Source organism: Macrotis lagotis, chromosome X, assembly GCF_037893015.1.
Source record: "Macrotis lagotis isolate mMagLag1 chromosome X, bilby.v1.9.chrom.fasta, whole genome shotgun sequence".
In the NCBI taxonomy this organism is placed as follows: domain Eukaryota; kingdom Metazoa; phylum Chordata; class Mammalia; order Peramelemorphia; family Peramelidae; genus Macrotis; species Macrotis lagotis.
In genome coordinates this window covers 244,671,440-244,694,049 of record NC_133666.1, presented here as the reverse complement: position 1 = coordinate 244,694,049, position 22,610 = coordinate 244,671,440, and the positions used below count along the sequence as shown (strand labels likewise).

The window sequence follows — 22,610 nt, the reverse complement described above, 5'->3', positions numbered from 1 at the left end:
TATACAACCTGGTCCCCAATCTGTTCTTCTAGCCTCTTTTGATATTACTTTACCTCCTACTCTCTTCAATCCATCCAAATCCTATTTCCCACAGTTCCTCACATATTACTCTCTCCAGACTTCCATTTCCATGCCTTTGGATTGGTCATTCCAATTGCCTAGAATACTTTCTTTTTAACTGATTTATAAAGTGCTCTCTTTCTTTTTGATGCAGCTCAGGAAACTTTCCTGACCCTTGCCATATTCTAGTACCCTCCCTCCTAAACTGCTTTGTATTTAACTATTTTGAATGTATTTTTATTAATTAATTTTTTATTTATGTTGCATACAAATTTTTCAGTTTTATTGAAGTGTTTAATTTTTACATTTTAAACATTTACAGATTACTCCCACTTTGTAAGCAGTCTCATAACAAAAAAATTAAGCAAAATTAATATGCAGTAACATCATCATCCGAAAGTTCATGCAATATTTTACATCTATTGTATCCTACCACCTTCTATTTTTAAAAATAAACAGAAATTTCTTGTAACAAATATGCATACTCAAACATAATATTCCCCCAATGGCTATGTGTATGTGTTGTCATTTTGAACCACAAATCCATCACTTCTACAAAATGTATTACATGTTTTATCATTGTTCCCTGGGAATTATGAATGGTCATTGGATTGATCACACTTCTCACAGAATTCAAAACTGTTGTTATGTGTTGCTGTAAAATTATTTTCCTGATTCTGCTCATTCTTCTTTTCATTGATTTATAAAATTCTTCAAAATTATTCATTTTTATAATATTGATGTTATATAAGTAGTTCTGTTTTTGCTTACTTTACACTGTGTCAGATCTATGTCTTTTTAAAGTCATCTATTTCCTCATTTCTTAGAATATAATAATATTCCATCTAGTCAATTCAGCTTATTCAGCTATTCCTCATTTGTTGAAAATTCTTTTAGTTTCTAGTTTTTTGCCATCACATAAAGAGCTGCTATAAATATTTTTATACACGTAGAACCTTTTTCTTTTTCTTTTATCTCTTTTAGGTATAGGCCAAAAAGTGGCATAGATGGGTAAAGGAAATATACTACTTAGTAATTTTTTGTATATAATTCTAAATTGCTTTCCAGAATGGTTGTACCCATTCATTGGTGCACCTACAGTGAATAAATATGCCTGTTTTCCCACAGTCCTTCCAAAATATATTGTTTACTTTTTTGTCATCATTGCTACCTGAGGCAGAATCACAGAATTGCTTTAATTTGCATATAAATTACTGTATATGTTTATATATGTCCTCATTGTCTTCCTCATTAGAATATAAGCACATTCTTTATACTTGTCTCCCCAGTGCCTAGCACAATGCCAACACATAATAGGCACTTAATAAAAACTTATTGATTGATAACTTCTCTGACCTTTTTTATCTGCTTAATTACATATTAGTTTATATAAATTAACTTAAGTACTTCATATCCTTCCTTTATTTCATTTAATCCTTATAATAACTCTGTGAGGGAGATAATGTAAATACTATTACTCCCATGAGCAGTGTAGTATACTAGAAAGAACACTAGATGTGGAGTCAGAAGAAATCTTGATTTGAATTTTACACCTATCACTTGCTGACTTTGTGACCTCGGGCAGGACTCTTAACCTTTGTTCCATAGGCTCCCCATTTGTAAAATGGTGACAGTAACAGCACCAATCTTATTTTTAACCTTATAACTGATCTTTAATGTTTACCTTATATTTCTCATAGATGTTGTCAAATTTCCCCTTAAGTTATACCATTTGGGGGTGGCTAGGTGGCACAGTGGATAAAGCACCAGCCCTGGAGTCAGGAGTACTTGGGTTCAAATCTGGTCTCAGACACTTAATAATTACCTAGCTGTGTGGCCTTGGGCAAGCCACTTAACCCCATTTGCCTTGCAAAAACCTAAAAAACAAAAAGTTACACTGTTTTTATCAAAAATACTTGAAAGTATTTGTTTGTTAAATATTCTTTTTTTTTTATTCAGGATCATGTTTAACTTTTCTAACTGCTGGGTCTTCTGTAATCTTTATCATAGTTCCATGATATTTAAATTGTTTTTTTCTTGTTGCTTTCATTTTTTTTTTCCTTAAGCTGGGAGCTTTGAAACATAGTTATAATATTCCTGTAAGTTTTTCTCCTGGGATCTCTTTTGGGTCATGATCAGTGGATTTTTTTTTCTATTTCTGCTTTTCCTTCTTGTTCTAGAACTTCAGGGCAATTTTCCTTGATAATTTCTTTTGGTGTTTATAAGAATTCTTTTTTAATCATAATTTTCAGGTAGTTCTACTATTCTTATTATTTTTCTTTGATCTGTTTTTCAGATCAGTTGTTTTTCTGCTAAGTTGTTTCACATTGTCTTCTACTTTTTCATTCTTTTGAATTTGTTTCTAATATATCTTGGTGTCTTGAAACATCATTAGCTTCCCTTTGCCCAATTTTAGTTTTAAAGAAATTATTTTCTTTTTAAGTTTTTGATTATCTATTTCAAGTTAATCGACTTCATAATTTTCTTGAATTTTTCCTTGATTTCTCTTATTTGATTGTTCTTCCAAGAATTCTTTTTTGTGTTTGGGACCTTTTGACTTTTCTTATTAAAAAAGAAGTGACTTTTTAAGCTCCATTACCTTCCTCTGAATATGAATCCTGATCTTCTCTATCCCTATAGGTGATATATGTAGTTGAATTCTTTCTCTTTTGCTTGCTCATTTTGTTGTTGTTTTTGTTATTTTAATTTGTTTTGCAGTTATTTTTGTAATCAAGTTCTAGTCCCAAAGTTTGGGGAATGATGTCCAAGTCTCAAGCCCTTCTCATTGTTATTTTCCAAGATTTGTGCAGAGGCTCAACCTCTTCTTTCCAATCCTAAATCATGACTAGGGCCCCCAGCCACACAGTCCTGCAAATGATCTTGCTCCCTCAAGTCTTTACAATGGCTGCAAACTATCTACCCTGGAGTTGAAAATAAGAACTATGTTCTCCTGCAAGTGCCCATAGTCAGCAAGGTCCCTTCCCCTCTGCTACTGTACTCAGCAGTTGTGTGCGAACTCCCTCTTTCCCTCAGTAGTAGTTCATCCCAGGTCACCTCTGGTCAGCACAGCTATGTTTGTAGTCCCTTGACAGTCAGAGGTCCTTTAATCTCTTAGCCAGTAGACTTTTACACTGCCCAGCTAGATGGCTCAGTGGAAAGAGCACTAGCTTTAGAGTCAGGAGGATGGAAATTTGAATCCAGCCTCAGACACTTACTAGCTGTGTGACCTTGGGCAAGTTACTTAACCCTGATTGCCTCACATCCAGAGCCATCTCCAGTCATCCTGATTCATATCTGGCCACTGGATCTAGATGGAGGAGAAAGGGAGACTGATGATTTAGCACAGCACTCAAATCCAATTCATGGCATCACCTCCCTGATGTCGTGGTCTTCTTCGGGAATGAAGGACAAACATCATCATCATCATCATCATCATCATTATTATTATTATTATTATTATTATTATTATTATTATTATTATACTGCCCATGAGATGAAAGTTTCTAAGACTGATGCTATGTGGTCAGGTCTTTCTTTCCTGGGATCTTCTCAAATTGTCTTAGAAGGACAGCTGCTTTACCCCTACTTTTGTTTACTGTTTCTTCTGGGGCAATGTTCTGTCTTTTTTTCCTGGAGGAAATTTGTAGAGTGGAAAGTTTTCTGACCTATTCTACCAACTTCCCAGAATTCTCTCTCAAAAGTAGTAATCTTACAAAATAAGAAGGATCAAATGAGATAGTCTAAGAAAAGTACTTTGCAAGAAGCCTTAAAGCACTATCTAGAGATGTCAACTATTTTCATCCCCATTTTATCAAATTAAGGATACAGCAGATAGTGGAAAACCAGGAGAAATTTGGTGTTAAATAGAGGAAGTGCTTAGTAAATGTTTGTTTTTTGTTCAGAGAGTAAGAAGAGAAAAATGTAAAGTGTGATTCATCTGCATAAAAGTAATACTATTTAAGTCATCTGTATAAATGGTTTTTAGTATGTACCTAATTGCTTATCATTAAAAACATAGAAATCTAATTTGATTGTAAATTGTTAACTCTGAATGCTCAAACTGAATAGTTTACTGCTGATGTAGTCTGGTGTTCTGTTTAAATCAGGTTTTTACTAATTGATCTCTCATATGTTTTCCATTTCTGAAGCCTAAACAATAAATTATAGGACACAGTTATCATTCATAAAACCTTCAAGAAGGCCTAAGAGTAGACTTGTGAAGGGTTCTTCCACATGTGCCTCTTGAAATTATGAGGGATAATTTGGTAGGTTTCTCAGTACTGCCTTTGTGTAAATCAGATTTCCTGAACTGAAATTTAAATGGTAAGAAAGAAACTTTAGGTTGTTTTTTTCAATAATGGGTATTGATGATTACTAACTAGAAAATAGTTGTCAGTTTTCATATTCATTGTGTCTAATGCAATGAATTAAAATAGTCACATCATTAGTTTATTGAACTTCTGACCTAAAGATATTCCAAATGGGTTCATACTAAGGATGCAAGAATAATTTAATAGAACAGCAGCACAATAATCTTATGAACTACAAAAATCATATAATCATCTTTAATAGAGACAAAAAACTTTTGATAAACACAACACTTAATTTCTTTAAAAAAGCAGGCATGGGGGCAACTAGATGGAGTGGATAGTAGATAAAACATCAGCCATGGAATCAGGAGGATCTGAGTTCAAATTTGACCTGAGATACTTAATATTTACTTAGCTACGTGACCATGGGCAAGACACTTAATCCTATTGCCTTGCAAAAAAGGAAATGAAAAATGTAGGCATAAAAGGGCTCTAATTTGATCAAAAGTATTTATCTGGAGTCAAAAGGTAGCATTATTTGTATGGCAAAGAACTGGAAGTTTTCCCAATACAAATAGATATAAAATAAAGTTTCCTCCATTCCCAATAATATTTGACATAGTTCTAATAATGTAATCTATAGCTATCCTTAGAAATGTCAAGATAACAAAATTAAAAGTATAAACATCAGCAAAATGTTACCCAAAAGAGTTAGCAAATTCATCCAATAAATCAACAAATATTTGTTAGGCACCTACCAAGCACTATATTAAATAAACTGTCTTTTGCCTTCAAGGTGCTAGCATTCTATAGTGAGACACAACATACCCATAAAGAAATATTTATTCAGTCATTTCAGTCATATCAGACTTTGTGACCTCATTTGGGATATACTGAATTGGTTTGCATTTTACTTCTCCAGCTCATTTTACCGATGAGGAAGCTGAGGCAAATGGGGTTCAGTGGCTTGCCCAACATCACACAACGAGTAAGTTTCTGAAGCCAAACTTGAACGTGGGTAGCTAAGTCTTTGTAACTTCAGGCCTGGCACTCCATCTACTGTTCCACTTAGCTACCTCAAAAAAATTTATTTGAATGAATAAATGAATGAGTAAATAAAAGGTTAATGAGGGAGGAAGAGTTAAAAACTAGGGGAAATCAGAAAGACCTCATGTAGAAGATGTTGTTTCAGCTGAATATTAAGTAATACTTAGGGGCAGCTAGGTGCTACAATGGATAGAACACCAGCCATGGAAGCAGGAGTCAGATGATTTTCGCTTACTAGCAGTGTGACTATGGACAAATCCCTCACACAAATCCAATTCACTTGCTTGTCAAAGCATCATCTCCCTGATATAGTCTTCTTCAAAAAGGGAAGGATAAACATTAATCAATACATGAAATTAAGGATTCTAAGTAAGAAAGGAAGGCCTTCTAGTCATGGGAGAGAGACAATGCAAAGGTAGAGAGATAAAGGTTTGAATGTAAGGAACAAGTAAGAAAGCCCACATCACTGGACATAGGAAGTGGGAAGGAGAATGTATAATGAAGTTGTAAAAGTAGGTTGGAGCCAGCTTGGGAAGAAAAAGCCAAAAAGAGGAATCTATATTTGATCCCAAAGTGATATAGAGTTTATTGAGTAGGGCAGGTGTGGAGATTTACTTTGAATGGGGAGATACTTGATGCAAAGAGACAAATTATGAGACTATTTCAATAGGTCAGATGATTACACCCTGAACAAAGGTGTGACTAGAGAAAAGGGAATAGAGGTGAAAGATGACATAAAGGTAGAAACAATAAGATCTGGCAAGTGATTGGATATGTGGAGTGAATAGTTGAGGGAAATGGCAAGACTGTTTAACTGATTGACTAGAAGGATTATGGTCCCTCATTATAGGAAGGAATCTGGAGGAAAAATATTTATTTAGTTCTGTTTTGGATATGAGTTTAAGATTCCTACAGAATATCCTATTTGAGCTGTCCAATAGTTCAAAATAGACTCCCAAAGCACTAAAAAGGAACTAGTACCATATATGAAGAGAGAATGCTATTGACCTCTAGAAGTTTACCATCTACACTGTCGTGTCTGTTTAATTATTAATTTTTTCCTTAAAAGATGCAGCATGGAAAGTAGAAAGAGCACTGAATTTGTATTTAAATCCTATCTTCCCTACTTAATAGCAGCAAGACCATGGACAAATCACTTAATCTATTCAAGCCTCATTTGATTCACATTTATAAAATGGGAGTGATATTTGTAATATTGAATCTTTTCCATTTGATTTGATGGGTGTAAATTTCTTTGAAAACTTAAAGAACCACCAAAATGTCAACGATGATTATTTTCACAGCTCAGATTCTATTAACAAGGGAAAAAGCAAACAAATCTGTACAGCTTCTTTTCTATCTTATTGTTTTGATGGTTTTTAAAATCTAGGTTAGGAGGCAGTAGCATGCATTTGTATCTAATTTTCTTAACTATTGTAACTAAATTCTTTTCTCTTTTTACAGAATGAAGGGATACATGTGTTCTTCTAAATACTCTCTGCGACAGAAGATTTTCATTCTGTTTTTGACATTATGGTTGTTCTCTTTATTGAAACTTTTAAACGTGAAAAGATCCTACTTCTCTGGAAAAGGCATTTACTTAGTCGAACAATCTTTAAGCACTTCATCTTATGTAAGAAACAGGTATACTTTTGTTAGAGGTGAATCCAGGTATAAAATTAATTGCTCCCATATTTATGAGCAAGAACCTGTGGAGATTGGTAAGACATTGGAAATAAGAAGGAAAGACATCATTGATTTAGATGATGAAGATGTTGTAGAAATGACCAGAGACTGTAAAGTCTATCAGGCGATAAGAAGATACCATCTGAAGCCTGTTTCATTGGAAGAGAAAAGATTCCCAATAGCTTATTCTTTGGTAGTTCACAAAGATGCTATCATGGTTGAAAGGTTGATCCATGCAATATACAACAGTCACAATGTTTATTGTATTCATTATGATCAGAAATCACCTAACACTTTCAAACAAGCCATGGACAATTTAGCCAGGTGCTTTTCCAACATTTTCATCGCTTCAAAATTAGAAACAGTGGAATATGCTCACATTTCCAGGCTCCAAGCTGATTTTAATTGCTTATCTGACCTGCTGAGATCCCATGTTCCATGGAAATATGTTATCAACCTGTGTGGACAAGATTTTCCTTTAAAATCGAATTTTGAATTAGTAACTGAGTTGAAGAAACTAAATGGGGCAAATATGCTGGAGTCAGTGAAGCCCAGTAGCAGCAAAAAGGAAAGATTCACTTATCACCATGAACTCAAAATTGTGCCTTATGACTACATGCTAATGCCTGTAAGGACAAACATTTCCAAGGAAGCTCCACCCCATAATATTGAGATTTTTGTGGGTAGTGCTTATTTTGTTTTAAGCCGAGCCTTCGTTAACTATACTTTCAATAACCCCCTTGCTAAAGACTTTTTTGAGTGGTCCAAAGATACCTACTCCCCAGATGAACATTTCTGGGCCACCATGATCCGAGTACCAGGAATACCTGGGGAGATATCCAGATCAGCACAAGATGTCACAGACCTACAAAGTAAAACTCGACTGGTCAAATGGAATTACCTGGAAGACCATTTCTATCCTCCCTGTACTGGTTCTCATCTCCGTAGTGTATGTATTTATGGGGCAGCTGAATTAAGATGGCTTATGAAATATGGACACTGGTTTGCCAATAAATTTGACTCCAAGGTAGACCCAGTTTTAATAAAATGTTTGGCTGAAAAACTTGAAGAGCAACAGAGAGAGTGGGTTCGTTTATCTTCAGAAAAATTATTTGTGCTTGAAAGTCCCACATCTGCATCCCTGTAGAGCTACCATGCTAGAAGTATTGTAACGAAGTGATGATTGTTTTTAGCAAAGGCTCTTATAATTATATAAATGTTATTCTCCTAAATTTTGAAAGATGTCAGATACATGGGGATGGAAAGAGGATTATCATGAATTGGCATATAGTGGTCATTTGCTTGGGTGTATCACACCTTTTGCAATTCCACTGGATGGAATTTTTTGTGACCTTCAAAATATTTAGGCATTAAGGGGCAAATTCTAATATTGAGGCATGTCATGCCCTTGGGAAACTTCCTCTCAAATTCATATGTGGTATCTTTATAATGACCTCCTGAGATTTTCATAGCAGACCATGAGGTAATTATATATTGCTAAAGGAAGTTTAGCTATAGCACACACAAAAAAATTCATTTTAAATGGTGTTTAAGTTGAGTAATTAACAATCCATTTGTCTGATTTCAACTGTCTAATTTTTTTTAAACTTTTAAAAAAATAGGAGGAAGGACTATCTACTACCTCAGAAGAGCTCAAAGAAAAGTCCAACTCCCTGCCATATTATAGTTTGCAAGTCATTTAGTGCACCTTATACTCAGGGTGCCTTTTGAAGGTGCCTGATGGCACAAGTGTGGTGGTAAAATTCCCCAGGTAGAGTTGAAGATCCAAGGTGTTTCTGGGATAGTATGCCCCACATTACTCAGTGATACCATTGAATGGCACAATTTTTTTATTCACAATCATTTCTTTAAAATTTTCACTTTCACCTGGTAAAGCAAGTGTTAGTTAATGTTTTAAAGTATTAACCTTGGGAATTCAGGGCCAAGGTGCAGTCTTTTTAGAATAGATACCTTCTGTATATTTGATGTAACTTGTGGAACTGTCATGCTTAGAGTCACTGTGAATTTTCTGCAAAAGAAGGTGTTAAAAATGGAAGCCTTCTAAATAAATATCTAGATTATCATTTTTATTATGCCCATGGCAATTGTTCCAGAATGTAATACAATGGAGCAATGAATTTGGCATCAGAGGACCCAAGTTCAAATCCCAATGCAGCCACTTATATCTCTTTATGATCTTGGGCAAGTCACTTCACCTTTTGAACTTCAGTTTCCTCAGATGTAAAAATGGGAAGGAAGGATTGAATTAATGACTTCTAAGGACCACTCCAGTTCTAAATATGATTTAAAGTAGATATAAATTTTCAAACTGTGGAAACTACTATGTGAGACTAACAAAATAAAAATATGCTTTCCAAGGAAACATTAATATAATTGAAGTTCTTATATCATACTTCAGTGACCTATGATGATACTAGTGTGGATATTTCCCCACCAGTGTATTACAGCCTTTCCCAGTGAGGACTTAGTGTAGTTTTCATGAAACCTGTCTCTGGTGATAAACTTCTCTGACTTTTCCAAGTTGAACTAAGATGACGTACCCAAAGTCTGTCCTCAACTATGGTTAGAGCTAACTTTCCAGAGTTTGTCTCCTGCTCTCATTGACCTTTGAGAACCCAGGGTCAGTGGACAACTGACTCACTTCATCTGGTAACATTAGAGTCAAACTAGAGTGAGTGATTCTGGGGAAATAGTGCTGAAAATTTTTGCTTTTTGGAGTTTGTTAATGGAGTTTTCATTAAGATAAGTAATTAAGATACAAAATTATTGTTTTGTGGCTATGATAGGGAAGGGAGAGAAATGTGGAAGAGGGTAAGATTGAGGAAAGTTTAAAAAGTCTTACCAATCTTCCCTTGCAAAGTTGTAAGGGAATTTAGATGAATGTTTTTGAATGTTCTTGGTTCAAAGACTGCCTCAGTAACTACCTACAGAGGTATTATCTATGCCAAAAAACAGCAAAAAGCAAAAACTTTAGTTGGATGATTGTAATGACAATACTTGATTGTATTATTATATGTACAGTTATTTCTGAGTTTTGTTTTATAATTATATGTGAAATGCACTTTGATTTACTTTATGGGACATGTTGCTTGCCACTAAGTAAGATGACATTTCTCCCTCTCTTTTACCCTCACTCACTTCTTTTTTTCTCCACATTCCCTTCCAAGCTTTTGACCAGATATAGCTCATCCTATAGCTTCTGATGCTAAAAATAAATCATCCTCTGAGATACTTCAGTGATTCTGACAGGGGTTACTTTTGGACTTAATTAGACTAACTTGGGTGGACAAAGACCTGTTTCGTTTTCAGATCCCATCACTGTCTATGGTGACAATAAGAAATAGGCAGTTGTTGAGATAGAAATCAAGGGGAGGAATCTTGACAGTGGATAAAATACTGGTCTTGAAATCAGGACTATCTGGATTCAAATTCTTTGTGATCCTAGGCAAGATCCTTAACCTCTCTAAGCTTCAGTTTCTCATCTAGAAAAATGAAGGTGTAGAACTAGACTATAAGTTCAATTCCAAATCTGCAATCTATAGCCTAGACCAGTTTCTTTCCTCTTGAAGTGAACCTGTGCATTGAGAATTCCATTACTGATGGATCAATTTATTGCCACATACAAATGGGAACATAGAGCCATTCATTCTAGTTCTAATTCCAATGATTCTTTGGTTTATTAAATGCAAGGAACTATGCTAGGCATAGGGGGAGATGCAAAGATAATTAATGCTTGGTCCCTCCCCTTGGGTTTATATAATCTTAGAAGGGAGATAACCATGTCCCATTTTCCAATCCTTTCTGCACAGGTTTTCAGATTAATCTTCCTAATTCACTGCTCTGATCATATATCTCCATTGTTCCAAAAAACCTTCTATAGCTCCTCATTGCCTACCAAATAAAGTACAAAAATGCAGTAGCTGCACTTTCTTTTCATCTCATTAATCTTTTTTTTTACATATCATAAAATCAAGCTGAATAAGTTGTGTTTGAGAAGTTTTTATAGTGAATTGAGTGCTGTACTCAAGACTAGGAAGTACTGACTGTTTTTCAGTCTGTTCCTTAGCGTTTTGTAATTACTCTTCTATCATTCCAAGATATGGGGAAACCTGCAAATAGCTTTGTGTGGCAGGTGCTCCACTCCCTCATTCTTCAAATGCTTTAAAACATGACTTCTGTTATAAAATTTTGCAGCATTTATCTCTGTCCTGACATTGCCCTTTCAAGTATTAGGGGTGTGAGTCTTTTAAATTATCCTACATGTAGTATTTATTGGATTTTGACTCTAAGCTCTTTAAAGACGAGAACAGTAATTTTGTGATTGTAAATGACTTATGTATAGGTATTAGATAATGTTAATAATGAAAGATGCTACTGTCTAATTTATATCATGTAAATAATGCCATGTTGCAAAAATATGATGATAAATGTCAGTGTTTACTGTTTTCAATACTATTAATTGAAATCATTTCTATATATATAAGCCCCTCCAAATGTGACAACAGATGTATAACTCATTTCTTAAAAATAACTTATCAGGAATTTTGAAATTTAAAGTGCTCTCTATATGTAAATGTATACGGTATTATAGTATACCTGTTCATAGAAAGTATAAGCACAGAGTGACTGGAGTTGTATTAGTTAATTGTATGAGTTTTGTATGGAGTTTGGAGTTTTGTTTTGCTTTAGCATTTTGATGGACATTTCTAAATTCTCTCCTTGATAGGTTACCTTTTCAAAGAATACATCTTTTCAATTAGATGCATTTTGGATACTGTTAGTGTGTTTTTGTATTACACCACTGCTGAATGTTAATTTTCTGATATTTTAAAATAAAATGTGTTTGAAATGAATTGAAAATTGTATTGCATGGTTCTTTTAAAGCAAACCATTGGATACCAGAGGCTGTCTCCATGGAGTCATTTTGTAGATGTCTTCCAATTCAAATGCTTTTGTCTAAGGTTAGTCCCTAAAAATAGACAAATGTTGAAATAAATAGAAACTGAGGAGAGAACATAATATATATGCCAGGCCAGTGTCCCTATGACTTCACCTTTGAGTGGGCACTAAGAGCAAAATAGAGTGACAAATTTGGTATATGAAAGAAAGATAAGAAATGATAGGGTTTTTTTGGTAGCAATCCACCTGAGTCAATTCAACCCAAAGGTTGCCATGTACTCCAGGCTGTGTACTTGTGTTTCTATGTAGGTAAGTTTTTTATTTATACCTTTTGTTTTTTATACTACATTTATTTCTAGATATATTACTTTTATTTGGTCTTCCCCTGGCAAGTCATGATGTATAATTGATTTAAAAAAAAGGGGGGAGAGGGGGAAGGGACTCTGGAAAGGAGCTCATCAAAACCAATCAAAACTAAACAACACATTGATGATTCAGAGTTATTTTGAATGCAAAATCAAGTAGATTCTGAATTCCTCAAATTCTCACTCTTTAATCTTTTTTGTCCCATCAATTATGCAGAGAATGTGTAGCTTCAACCTAAGAGAAAGGAATGAAGGATATATTCTGAGAGGATGGGTGATGTCAAGTTGTGAGAATGGTAAAAAGTAGTGTGGGAGTAAAGGAACTACAGGGCAGGAGATGTCAACAAATCAAAGAGAGATCTATGAGACCTGGTCTTACACTAAAAGAAAATCTTGGCACAAAAACAGCAGAGAAGCATTATCTCTGTTATCAGTAGCCTAAAGCAATTCAAATATATTAGGCTAAGAACAAACACTAGTGGAAAGACAGCTTCTCAGTCTCTGAAACTGTATCTTGCAGAATAGCAAGAGGAAATTCATAAAAAATAAAATAGGATCTGTGTATGACTTCTGTAGCATGAGTAAAAGGAAAAACTGGGTTCAGTTGGATAGTTGGTTAAACAGAGGACTTTAAATAGTAGTTAGGAGAGGGTAAAAATGGCCTTCCCTTTTTTTAAGCATTGCCTAATATTCTTATGTATATGTGTGTATACATAGATATATATGTGTAGATATATAGATATATGTGTGTATATGTGTAAATGTATGTATTTTTTCCAATTACATGTAAAAGCAATTTGTAACATTTAGTCTTTTAAATTTTAAGTTCCAAATTCTCTCCCTCTTTCCTCTCGTCATTGAGATGGTTTATACATGTGTAGGCATGCAAAATATTTCCATATTAGTCATGGTGTGAAAGAAAACAGACAGCTCACCCCAAAAAAAGAAAAATAAAGTTAAAAAAAAGTATGCATCAGTCTGCATTCAGACACCATCAGGTAGATAACATTTTTCATCACAAATCTTTCAAAATTGTTTTGAGTCATTATATTTCTGAGCAGAGCTAGTTGATCATCTGTTTTCCAGATTCTGTTCACTTCATTTTGCATCTGTTCATGTAAGTCCAGGTTTTTCTGAAACTGTCCTGTTCATTTCAGCAATAGTCCATCACAATCAATTTATTTATCCATTCCCCAATTGATGGGCATCTCCTCAACTTTCAATTCTTTGCCACCACAAAAAGAGTTGTTATAAATATTTTGTAGATATAGGTCCTTTCCTTTTTAAAAAAAAAATCTCTTTGGAGATGCAACCTCTTTGTGCTACTACTAGATTAAAGGTTATGCACAGTTTTATGGTCCTTTAGGCATAATTCTAAATTGCATTCCAGAATGATTGGATCAGTTTACAATTCTACCAACAATGCATTAGTGCCCCAGTTTTTCTGCAGCCCTTTCAATATTTGTCATTTTCCTTTTCTATCATGTTAGTCAATTTGATAAGTAGGACATGATATCTTAGAGTGGTTGTAATTTGCATTATTCTAATCAATAGTGATTTAAAGCATTTTTTCCTACAGCTATAGATAGTTTGATGTCTCTGTCTGAAAACTGTTCCTATCATTTGACCATTGTCAACAGAGGAATGACTTATATTCTGACACATTTGACTCAGTCCTCTATATATTTGAGGAATGTGCTATAAAAAATTTTTCACAATTATGATGACCAATGTGTTTTCCTCTAGCCTTCCCCCCCCCCCCCATTTATCCTTCTCTTTCCTTTCACCCTGTTCCTTCTCAAAATTGTTTTGCTTCTGGTCACAGCCTCCCCCCCTTCTCTTGCACTTTCCTCCTCCTACTTAACTGTAGGGTAAGAGATTTTTATCCCCAACAGTGTGTACCCTATTCTGTCTTTGAGACAATTCCAATTAGAATAAGGCCCCAAATTTTCCTCTCCACTGTAAAAGTTCTTTCATTTGTCTTTCATCTTAGATAATTAACTTCATTCTACTTCTCACTTCTCATTCTCCCAATACATTTCCTCTTTCTCACCCCTTAATTTTATGTTTTTAGATAATCATCCCATCATAGTCAACTCACATCTGTTCCCTCTATCAAAGTATACTTCTTCAAACTTCCCTAATAATGACAAATTTGGGGATTTTGTTGGTTTTTTTTGTTTATTTGTTTTGCAAGGCAATGGGGTTAAGTGACTTGCCAAAGGTCACACAGCTAAGTGTCTGATGCTGAATTTGAGCTCAGGTCCTTCTGACTCCAAGGCTGGTGCTCTCTCCACTGTACCACCTAGCTACCCCAATGATAACATTCTTAGGAGTTACTATCATCTTCGCATATAGGAATATAAGCAATTTAATCTCATTGAATACTTTAAGAGTTCTCTTTCCTGTTTACCTTTTTATCCTTTTTATGAGTCTGATATTTGAAAGCCCACTTTTCTATTCAGCTCTGGCCTTTTCATCAGGAAGGCTTGAAAGTCCTTTATTTAACTGTATATCCATTTTTCACTGAAGATTAGATAATTCTTGCTTCTAATCCTAGATCCCTTGCCCTCTGGAATTTAATTGTCCTTTTGTTGTTGTTGTTGAGTGCTCATTATTTCTGAGTCCTCTGATCCTTTAATGTAGAAGCTACTGAATCCTGTGTGACTGTGGTTTCATGGTGTTAAAAATATTTCTTTCTGACTGCTTACAATATTTTCTCCTTGAACTGGGAACTCTGATATTTGGCTATAATATTCCTAGAAGTATTCATTTTAGGATATCTTTCACGAGGTGATTGGTGGATTCTTTCTATTTCAATTTTACCCTCTGGTTCTAGGAAGTTTTTCTTGGTAATTTAAAAAAATTTTTTATCACAATGGTATTTTTTTCAATTACAATGTAAAGATAGTTTTCAACATTCTTTTTTGTAAAATTTTGAGCTCCAAATTTTTGTTCCTCCCATCCTTCCCTCTCCCCTCCCCAAGACAGTAAACAATCTGATCAGGGATGTTTGGTAAGAGGAGGCAGAAGAGGCAGAACTATGCCTCTCCTCAGATTGCATAATCCTGCACAAACTGGATTGAGTGCATAAAACAATTGCATGCCTGTACATCTCTATTAGGTTCATATAATGCAAATCATGACCCTGGTACTGTTCATACCTCCCTAGTTATGGACCCCACTGCACGTCACTGAATCTGATATAGGTTATACATGAAATCTGATGTTTAAGCTATTTTGATCATAGCTTTTGGACAGTAGAATAATTTTTAAATTACTTCCAAATCTCTTTTCTAGGACAGTTTTTCCTTTTTCTTTATTCATTTAAAGTAATGGGGTTAAGTGACTTGTCCAAGGTTACACAGCTAGGTAATTATTAAGTGTCTGAGGCTGGATTTGAACTCAGATACTCCTGACTCCAGGGCTGGTGCTCTATTCACTGTGCCATCTAGTTGCCCCAACAGTTCTTTTTCCAGTGAGATATTTCACATTTTCCTTTTTTTAAAAATTCTTTTAATTTGGATTGATTTGCCTGATTCCAATTTTTTTTTTTTTAGTTTTTGCAAGGCAATGGGGTTAAGTGGCTTGCCCAAGGCCACACAGCTAGGTAATCATTAAGTGTCTGAGTCCAGATTTGAACTCAGGTACTCCTGACTCCAGGGCTGGTGCTCTATCCACTGCGCCACCTAGCTGCCCCCTCCAATTTTAATTTTTAAGGAATTATTTTCTCCAATGAGTTTTTGTACCTCCCTTTCCACTTAGGCAATTCTACTTTTTAAGTTCTTTACTTCAGTGAATCTTTGTACATCTCTTTTCATTTGGCCAACTCTCTTTTTAGAGAGTACTTCTTCTTCAGTGAAATTTTTTGTGCCTTTTCACCATTTGACTTGTTCTATTTTTTGAGGTATTAGTTTTTTCAGATTTTTTTTTGTCTCCTTTGCCGAATTGTTGACTTTTTTTCATATATTTTCTTGCGTCACTTTCACCTTTTCCCAATTTTTCCTTTACCTCTCTTATTTGATTTTTAATGTTCTTTTAAATTCATGAATTATTTTTGGGTCTGAGACCAATTCATATTTTTCTTTGAGGTTTTGAATGTAGCTGTTTTGACTTTGTTGTCTTCTAAGTTTATGCTTTGACTTTTCTTATCACCATATGGTCTGATTAGGGGTTTTTTGTTGATTGCTTATGTTTTCCATTCTATGTCTTGATTTCTAACTTTACTATTCCAAGCTTCATGGTTTTGTGCTACTGAGCTAGTTCTGAGATTCTGTAAGCTTTCAGATCTTCCAAGATAGTATGATGTAAGTAGATGTCTGGTTACTGCTCTTCTGGACTGTACTCTGGTCTGTGAGCAAACACAAGCACTCTTTTGTGCCCAGAAATTTTCACCAGGGTTCCTCTTCCCTTGTGACCACAGGCTCTAACATGCTAATACTCCTTCTCTCTTTGGGATTGCCACTAGGAACTGCAAATGGGCAACTCAACAGAGATCTACACCTTGTGCTAGCCAAGAATCCCCTATAGAATCTCCTGGCTAGTTATCTGAACCTTTTACTATCTGTGGGCTAAGGACTCCAGAAGATGCAGCTATCTATTCAGTCACCCCTCCAGGGTCTGTTGGGGCCAGCATGCACTAGAATGCTCTGTACTCTTACCCCAGTGAGACAGACTTTTTTGATGACCTTCTAAGTTGTGTGGGCTAGAAAATTGTTTCATGCCATCTATTTTGCTGATTCTGTCATTGCAGAATTCATTTTGAGATTTTTATTTTAAAATTGGGGAAAATTTGGGAGAGCTCAGACAAGGCTCTACCCTGACCCTACCATCTTGGCTTTGCCCAGTTGTCTAGTATTCTTGACTGATGCTTTATTAGCTCAATATGAAAGCATTCAATTAATTTAATCTTTTAAGTAACCTTCTAGGAAGATCTATAGATTTGAATGAACTTTGGAGTTCTTTACTTTAAACAGATATTTTGATAGTTTGATTAACCAGAGAACCAGTAATGAAATAGATATTTCCAAGACAGACCCTAAACAGAAGGAATACCTTGGCTAGCTCTTCAATAGTGACTATATCCCCAGGATCTAGTACAGTTCCTGGACACAAGAAACACTTAATAATGCTTAATTATTTTTGTAGAACTCTCTGCTCCTACATCACTAAGCCCTGAAATTTACAATTCTCTCTTTTTCTCTGATGATTGCTATTCCTCTCACAATGACCACTGGAATACAGCATAATCCTGGTTCATTTAAGGGAAGTATTTTACTACAATAGGTTGGAGTCTACTTTGTATATAGTTTGAGCAATGTATAGAAACATGGTCAGTTAGCTTGATATGTTTGAATTATTAAAAAATATCTTCTAAGCTGGCTTATTTTTATTCTCCCTCTAGTCACTGGTTTCTGTCATGGCCAGTTCTTCCCAAAAAATTATCGCAAAATTCATAAAATAACCCTTAGTCAATAGAGTTTAAAATCCAGTTGTTCTGGGAAATGCCCTCTCAGACTCTTCTAGCCCTCCATTCTGGGGCTTTAATGACAGTTTCTTCAGTTAGGATTGATAAGGGTGTTGGTATGGGGCTTCTGTTCCTTATGGAAGCCCCAAAAGACCCTTGCTTTTAACAGGTCTTCCTAGACCACAGGGGCACATGTCTGAAATTTGCTGATAACACATATCTAGGAGGTACGGCTAAAGCATAGGCTGACAGTGAGGAAAGAGTCAAAAAAAAAGATATCTACAACTTGCAAACATGAATCAATTATGCTTGAATCCTCCTGCCCAAAATCAACTTCATAAATATGAGATATAGTAAAGGCATGGTTAGAAAAGGATCTGGGGATTTTTAGGCATTTGCAAGCTCATTATGAGTCAACAATATCTGTCCCAAAAGTGAAGGCAAGCTTAGAATAACAGGTCAAATCTATCTGAATTATCATTTTCCATTTGTCCTCAAATTGTGCTTGAGGTGCAATATTTTAGGAGAGACATTAGGAAGAGGAAGAGTGACTAAAGATGGGCAACAAGGATGGTAAAGGACCTAGAGAGAGATCATAGCTTAGGAAGATAGATTAAAGAAACTGGAAGTATTTGACTTGACGAAGAGTTAGATAACTGGCCTTCAAGCATTTGAAGCACTATCTCATAAGAGGGATTAAATTTTTTTTTTTCTGTCTGTCCTGGAAGAGAAGAACTGGAGCAGTGGGTGAGATAAAATTAAACTCTGTATTGGGAGAACTGGATGGTAAAATGGATTTAGGCCTGGAGTCAGGAAGACATCTTCCTGAATTCAAATCTAGCCTCAAATACTTACTATGTGACCCTCTCTCTTAACCTTGTTTGCCTCAGTTTCCTCATCTGTAAATGATCTAGAGAAGGAAATGACAAACCACTCCAGTATCTTTGCCAAAAACACTCCAAATGGGATCATGAGGAATTGGACATTACTGAAGAACAACATCTGGGGGAAAAACACCCTAATTATTAGAGTTATCCAAAAGTGGAAGAGAGTATGTTAGGAAATAATGACTTGCCCTTCAATGGAGAGATTCAGTCAATGATTGAGTTTGATTTGGACTTGACCAATGTCCCTTGCAACTCTGAGATTCTGGGATCTATAAATATGTCATCCTGGACCTCTCTACTGACTAGTCTCTCTTAATCTCTCTCTCTCTCTCTCTCTCTCTCTCTCTCTCTCTCCCCAACCAAGGGACCCTTGAAAACTTATAGTTTGGATCCAACCTTTCTAGAGAGCAATTTTACCTAAAGGCAATATTTGAGCCAGCAAAACCACTTACTAGGTCTGTATCCCAAAAAGATGAGAAAAGGGGTAAAAAAAAAAAACCTATATGTACAAAAATATTTTAGCAGCTCTTTTCATGGTGGCAAAGAATTGAAAACTGAAGAGATGTCCATCAACTGGGGAGTGGCTGAACAAATTGTGAATATGAAAGAAGTGAGCACATCCAGAAGAACATTATACCCACCAACAGCAAAATGGGATTGCTGGGTCAAAGGGTATGAACAGTTTTATTACTCTTTGGGTATAGTTACACATTGCTCTCCAGATTCACAACTCCACTAGAGATGTATCAATGTCCCAATCCTCCCATAACCTCTCCAACATTGATCATTTTCCCTTTTTCTCATCTTGCCAATCTGATAAGTGTGAGGTAATAGCTCATTGCTCTTTTAATTTGCATTTCTTTAATCAATAATGATTTGGAGCATTTTTTCATATGATTATATATAGCTTTTAATTTCTTCATTTGAAAACTGTTTATATCTTTTGACAATTTATCAATTGGGGAGTGACTTGTGACCTTATAAATTTGATGCAATTATTTTAGAAATGAGAGTTTTATCAGAACTGGTCGTTGTGAAGATTGTTTCCCAGCTTTCAGCTTTCCTTCTAATTTTGGTAGCATTGATTTTATTAGTGTAAAAACTTTTTTTTAAGTTTAATGTAATCAAAATTATTCATTTTTCAGTTTATAATATACTCTAATTCTTGCTTGGACATAAATTTATCTCCTTTCCATAGATCTGATAGAGTATTTCTTGGTCTGTTAATTTATCTATGGTGTTGCCATTTAGGTCTAAATCCTGTACCCATTTTGACCTCATTTTGGTAATAGGGTGTGAGATGTGGATCTATGCCTAGTTTTTGCCATAGTATTTTCCAATTTTTTGTCAAGTAGTGAGTATTTATCCCAGAATCTGATGTCTTCGGGTTTGTCAAATAGTAGATTGCTGTAGTCATTTACTGCAGTTTCTTTTGACTTATCCTAATCCACCGATCCATTATTCTATTTCTTAACCAGTATCAGGAAGTTTTGATGACTGCTGCTTTATAGTGCATTTTTGGATCTGGTAGAGATAGGTCACCTTCCTTTACAGTTTTCCCATCAGTTCCCTTGCTATTCTTTTTTTTTTTTTTTTAGGTTTTTTGTAAGGCAAATAGGGTTAAGTGGCTTGCCCAAGCCCACACAGCTAGGTAATTATTAAATGTCTGAGACCGGATTTGAACCCAGGTGCTCCTGACTCCAGGGCTGGTGTTTTATCCACTACGCCACCTAGCTGCCCCACCCTTGCTATTCTTGATCTTTTTTTGCTCCAGATTAATTTTGTTACTATTTTTTTCTAACTTGGTAATGTAGTTTTTTGGTAATTTGATTGGTATGGCACTGAATATGTAACTTAATTTGGGTAGAATTGACATTTTATGTCCTTCAATTGGGGAATGACTTAGCAAACTGTGGTATATGTATGTCATGGAACACTGTTGTTCTATTAGAAACTAGGAGGGACAGGAATTCAGGGAAGCCTGGAGGGATTTGCATGAACTGATGCTGAGTGACATGAGCAGAACCAGAAAAACACTGTACACCCTAACAGCAACATGGGGGTGATGATCAACCCTGATGGATTTGCTCATTCCATCAGTGCAACAATTAGGGACAATTTGGGTCTGTCTGTGATAAAGAATACCATCTGTATCCAGAGAAAGAATTGTGGAGTTTGAGCAAATTTAGAAAAAAAAACCTGATATCTTATTGTCTAATCCTTTCACCCCTGATTTTATGGGAAATGCTCCGAGTTTATTCCCACTACATATGATATTTGTTGATGGTTTTAGGTAGATATTATATATATATTATTTTAAGGAAAACTCCATTTATCCCTAAACTTTCTAGTGTTTTTAATAGGAATAGATGTTGTATTTTATCAAAGGCTTTTTCAGCATCTTTTGAGATAATCATATGATTTCTGTTGGTATTGCTATTAATATGTTCAATTATGTTGAGTGTTTTCCTAATATTGAACCATCCCTGCCTACCTGTTATAAATCCAACCGTATCATGGTGTATTATTCTAGTACTAACTTGCTGTAGTCTCATTGCTAAAATTTTATTTAAGATTTTTGCGTCAATATTAATTGGGGAGATTGGTCTATAATTTTCGTTAACTGTTTTGGTTTTTCCTGATTTAGGATCAGCACCATGTTGGTATCATAAAAGGAGTTTGGTAGAACTACTTCTTCTCCCTTTTTAAAAAATAGTTTATGTAGAATAGGAAGTAATTATTCCTTAAATATTTGGTAGAATTCATTTGTAAATTCACCTGGATCTGGAGACTTCTTCTTAGGGAGTTTATTGATAGTTTCTTAAATTTCCTTTTCTGAAATAGGATTATTTAAGCAACTTACTTCCTCTTGTGTTACTCTAGGTAATTTATATTTCTGTAAATATTCATTCATTTCACTCAAATTATCCAATTTATTGGCATACAGTTTGGCAAAGTATCTCCAAATTATCTCCTTAATTTCCTCCTCAGTGGTGGTTAGTTCACCCTTTTCATTTTTGATACTGGTTATTTGGTTATCTTTTCTCTTTTTTAAAAAATCAAATTAACCAGAGATTTGTCAATTTTATTGCCTTTTTCATAAAACCAACTCTTAGATTTATTTATGATATAAATGGTTTTTTTGCTTTATATTTATTAATCTCTCTCTCTTGATTTTCAGAATTTCTTGTTTGGTATTTAATTGGGGATGTTTAATTTGTTCTTTTTCTAGCTTTTTTAGTTGCATAACCAATTCTTTGATCTCCTCTTTCTCTATTTTATTCATATAGGCATTTTGAGATATTAAATTTTTCCTTAAAAACTGCCTTGGATGCATCCCATAAATTTTAGTATGATGTCTTATTATTATCATTTTTGGATATAATTATTGATTATTTCTATTATTTGTTGTTTGATCCATCCATTGTTTATGATGAAGTTATTTAATTTCCAATTAGTTTTTGGTTTATCTTTCCATGGCCCATTATTACATGTAATTTTTGTTGCATCATGGTCTGAGAAGTGTGTATTTATTATTTCTGCCTTTCTGCATTTGATTAAAAAGGTTTTTGTGCCCTAGTACATGGTCAAATTTGGTATAGGTGCCATAAACTGCCAAGAAAAATGTACATTCTTTTCTATCCCCATTAAGTTTTCTCTAGAGGTCTATTATATCTAAGTTTTCTAAGATTGCATTCACCTTCTTAACTTCCTTCTTGTTTATTTTGTGGTTCTTAATTTCCTTCTTATTTATTTTGTGGTTAGATTTATCTAGTTCTACTATTGTTCTATTAGAAACAAGGAGGGATGGGCATTCAGGGAAGCCTGGAGGGATTTGCATGAACTGATGCTGAGTGAGATGAGCAAA

General features: G+C 34.8%; 1 protein-coding gene across 5 annotated transcripts in view; it reads left to right on the top strand.

The window, feature by feature from the left end:
- Window positions 1-21,902, top strand: part of GCNT4 (glucosaminyl (N-acetyl) transferase 4) — a 53,359-nt gene extending 31,457 nt beyond the window's left edge. For 4 of the 5 annotated variants that reach the window (XM_074206729.1, XM_074206730.1, XM_074206726.1 and 1 more), the window contains exon 2: window positions 6,882-21,902. In XM_074206729.1, the coding sequence (XP_074062830.1) occupies window positions 6,883-8,250 (1,368 nt within the window). In that variant the 5' untranslated portion in view covers window position 6,882 and the 3' untranslated portion in view covers window positions 8,251-21,902. Of the gene's footprint in view, window positions 1-2,546; window positions 5,359-6,881 lie in introns of those variants that run through there. The other variant, XM_074206727.1, reaches the window with a different exon arrangement.
- Window positions 21,903-22,610: the final 708 nt, after the last annotated feature.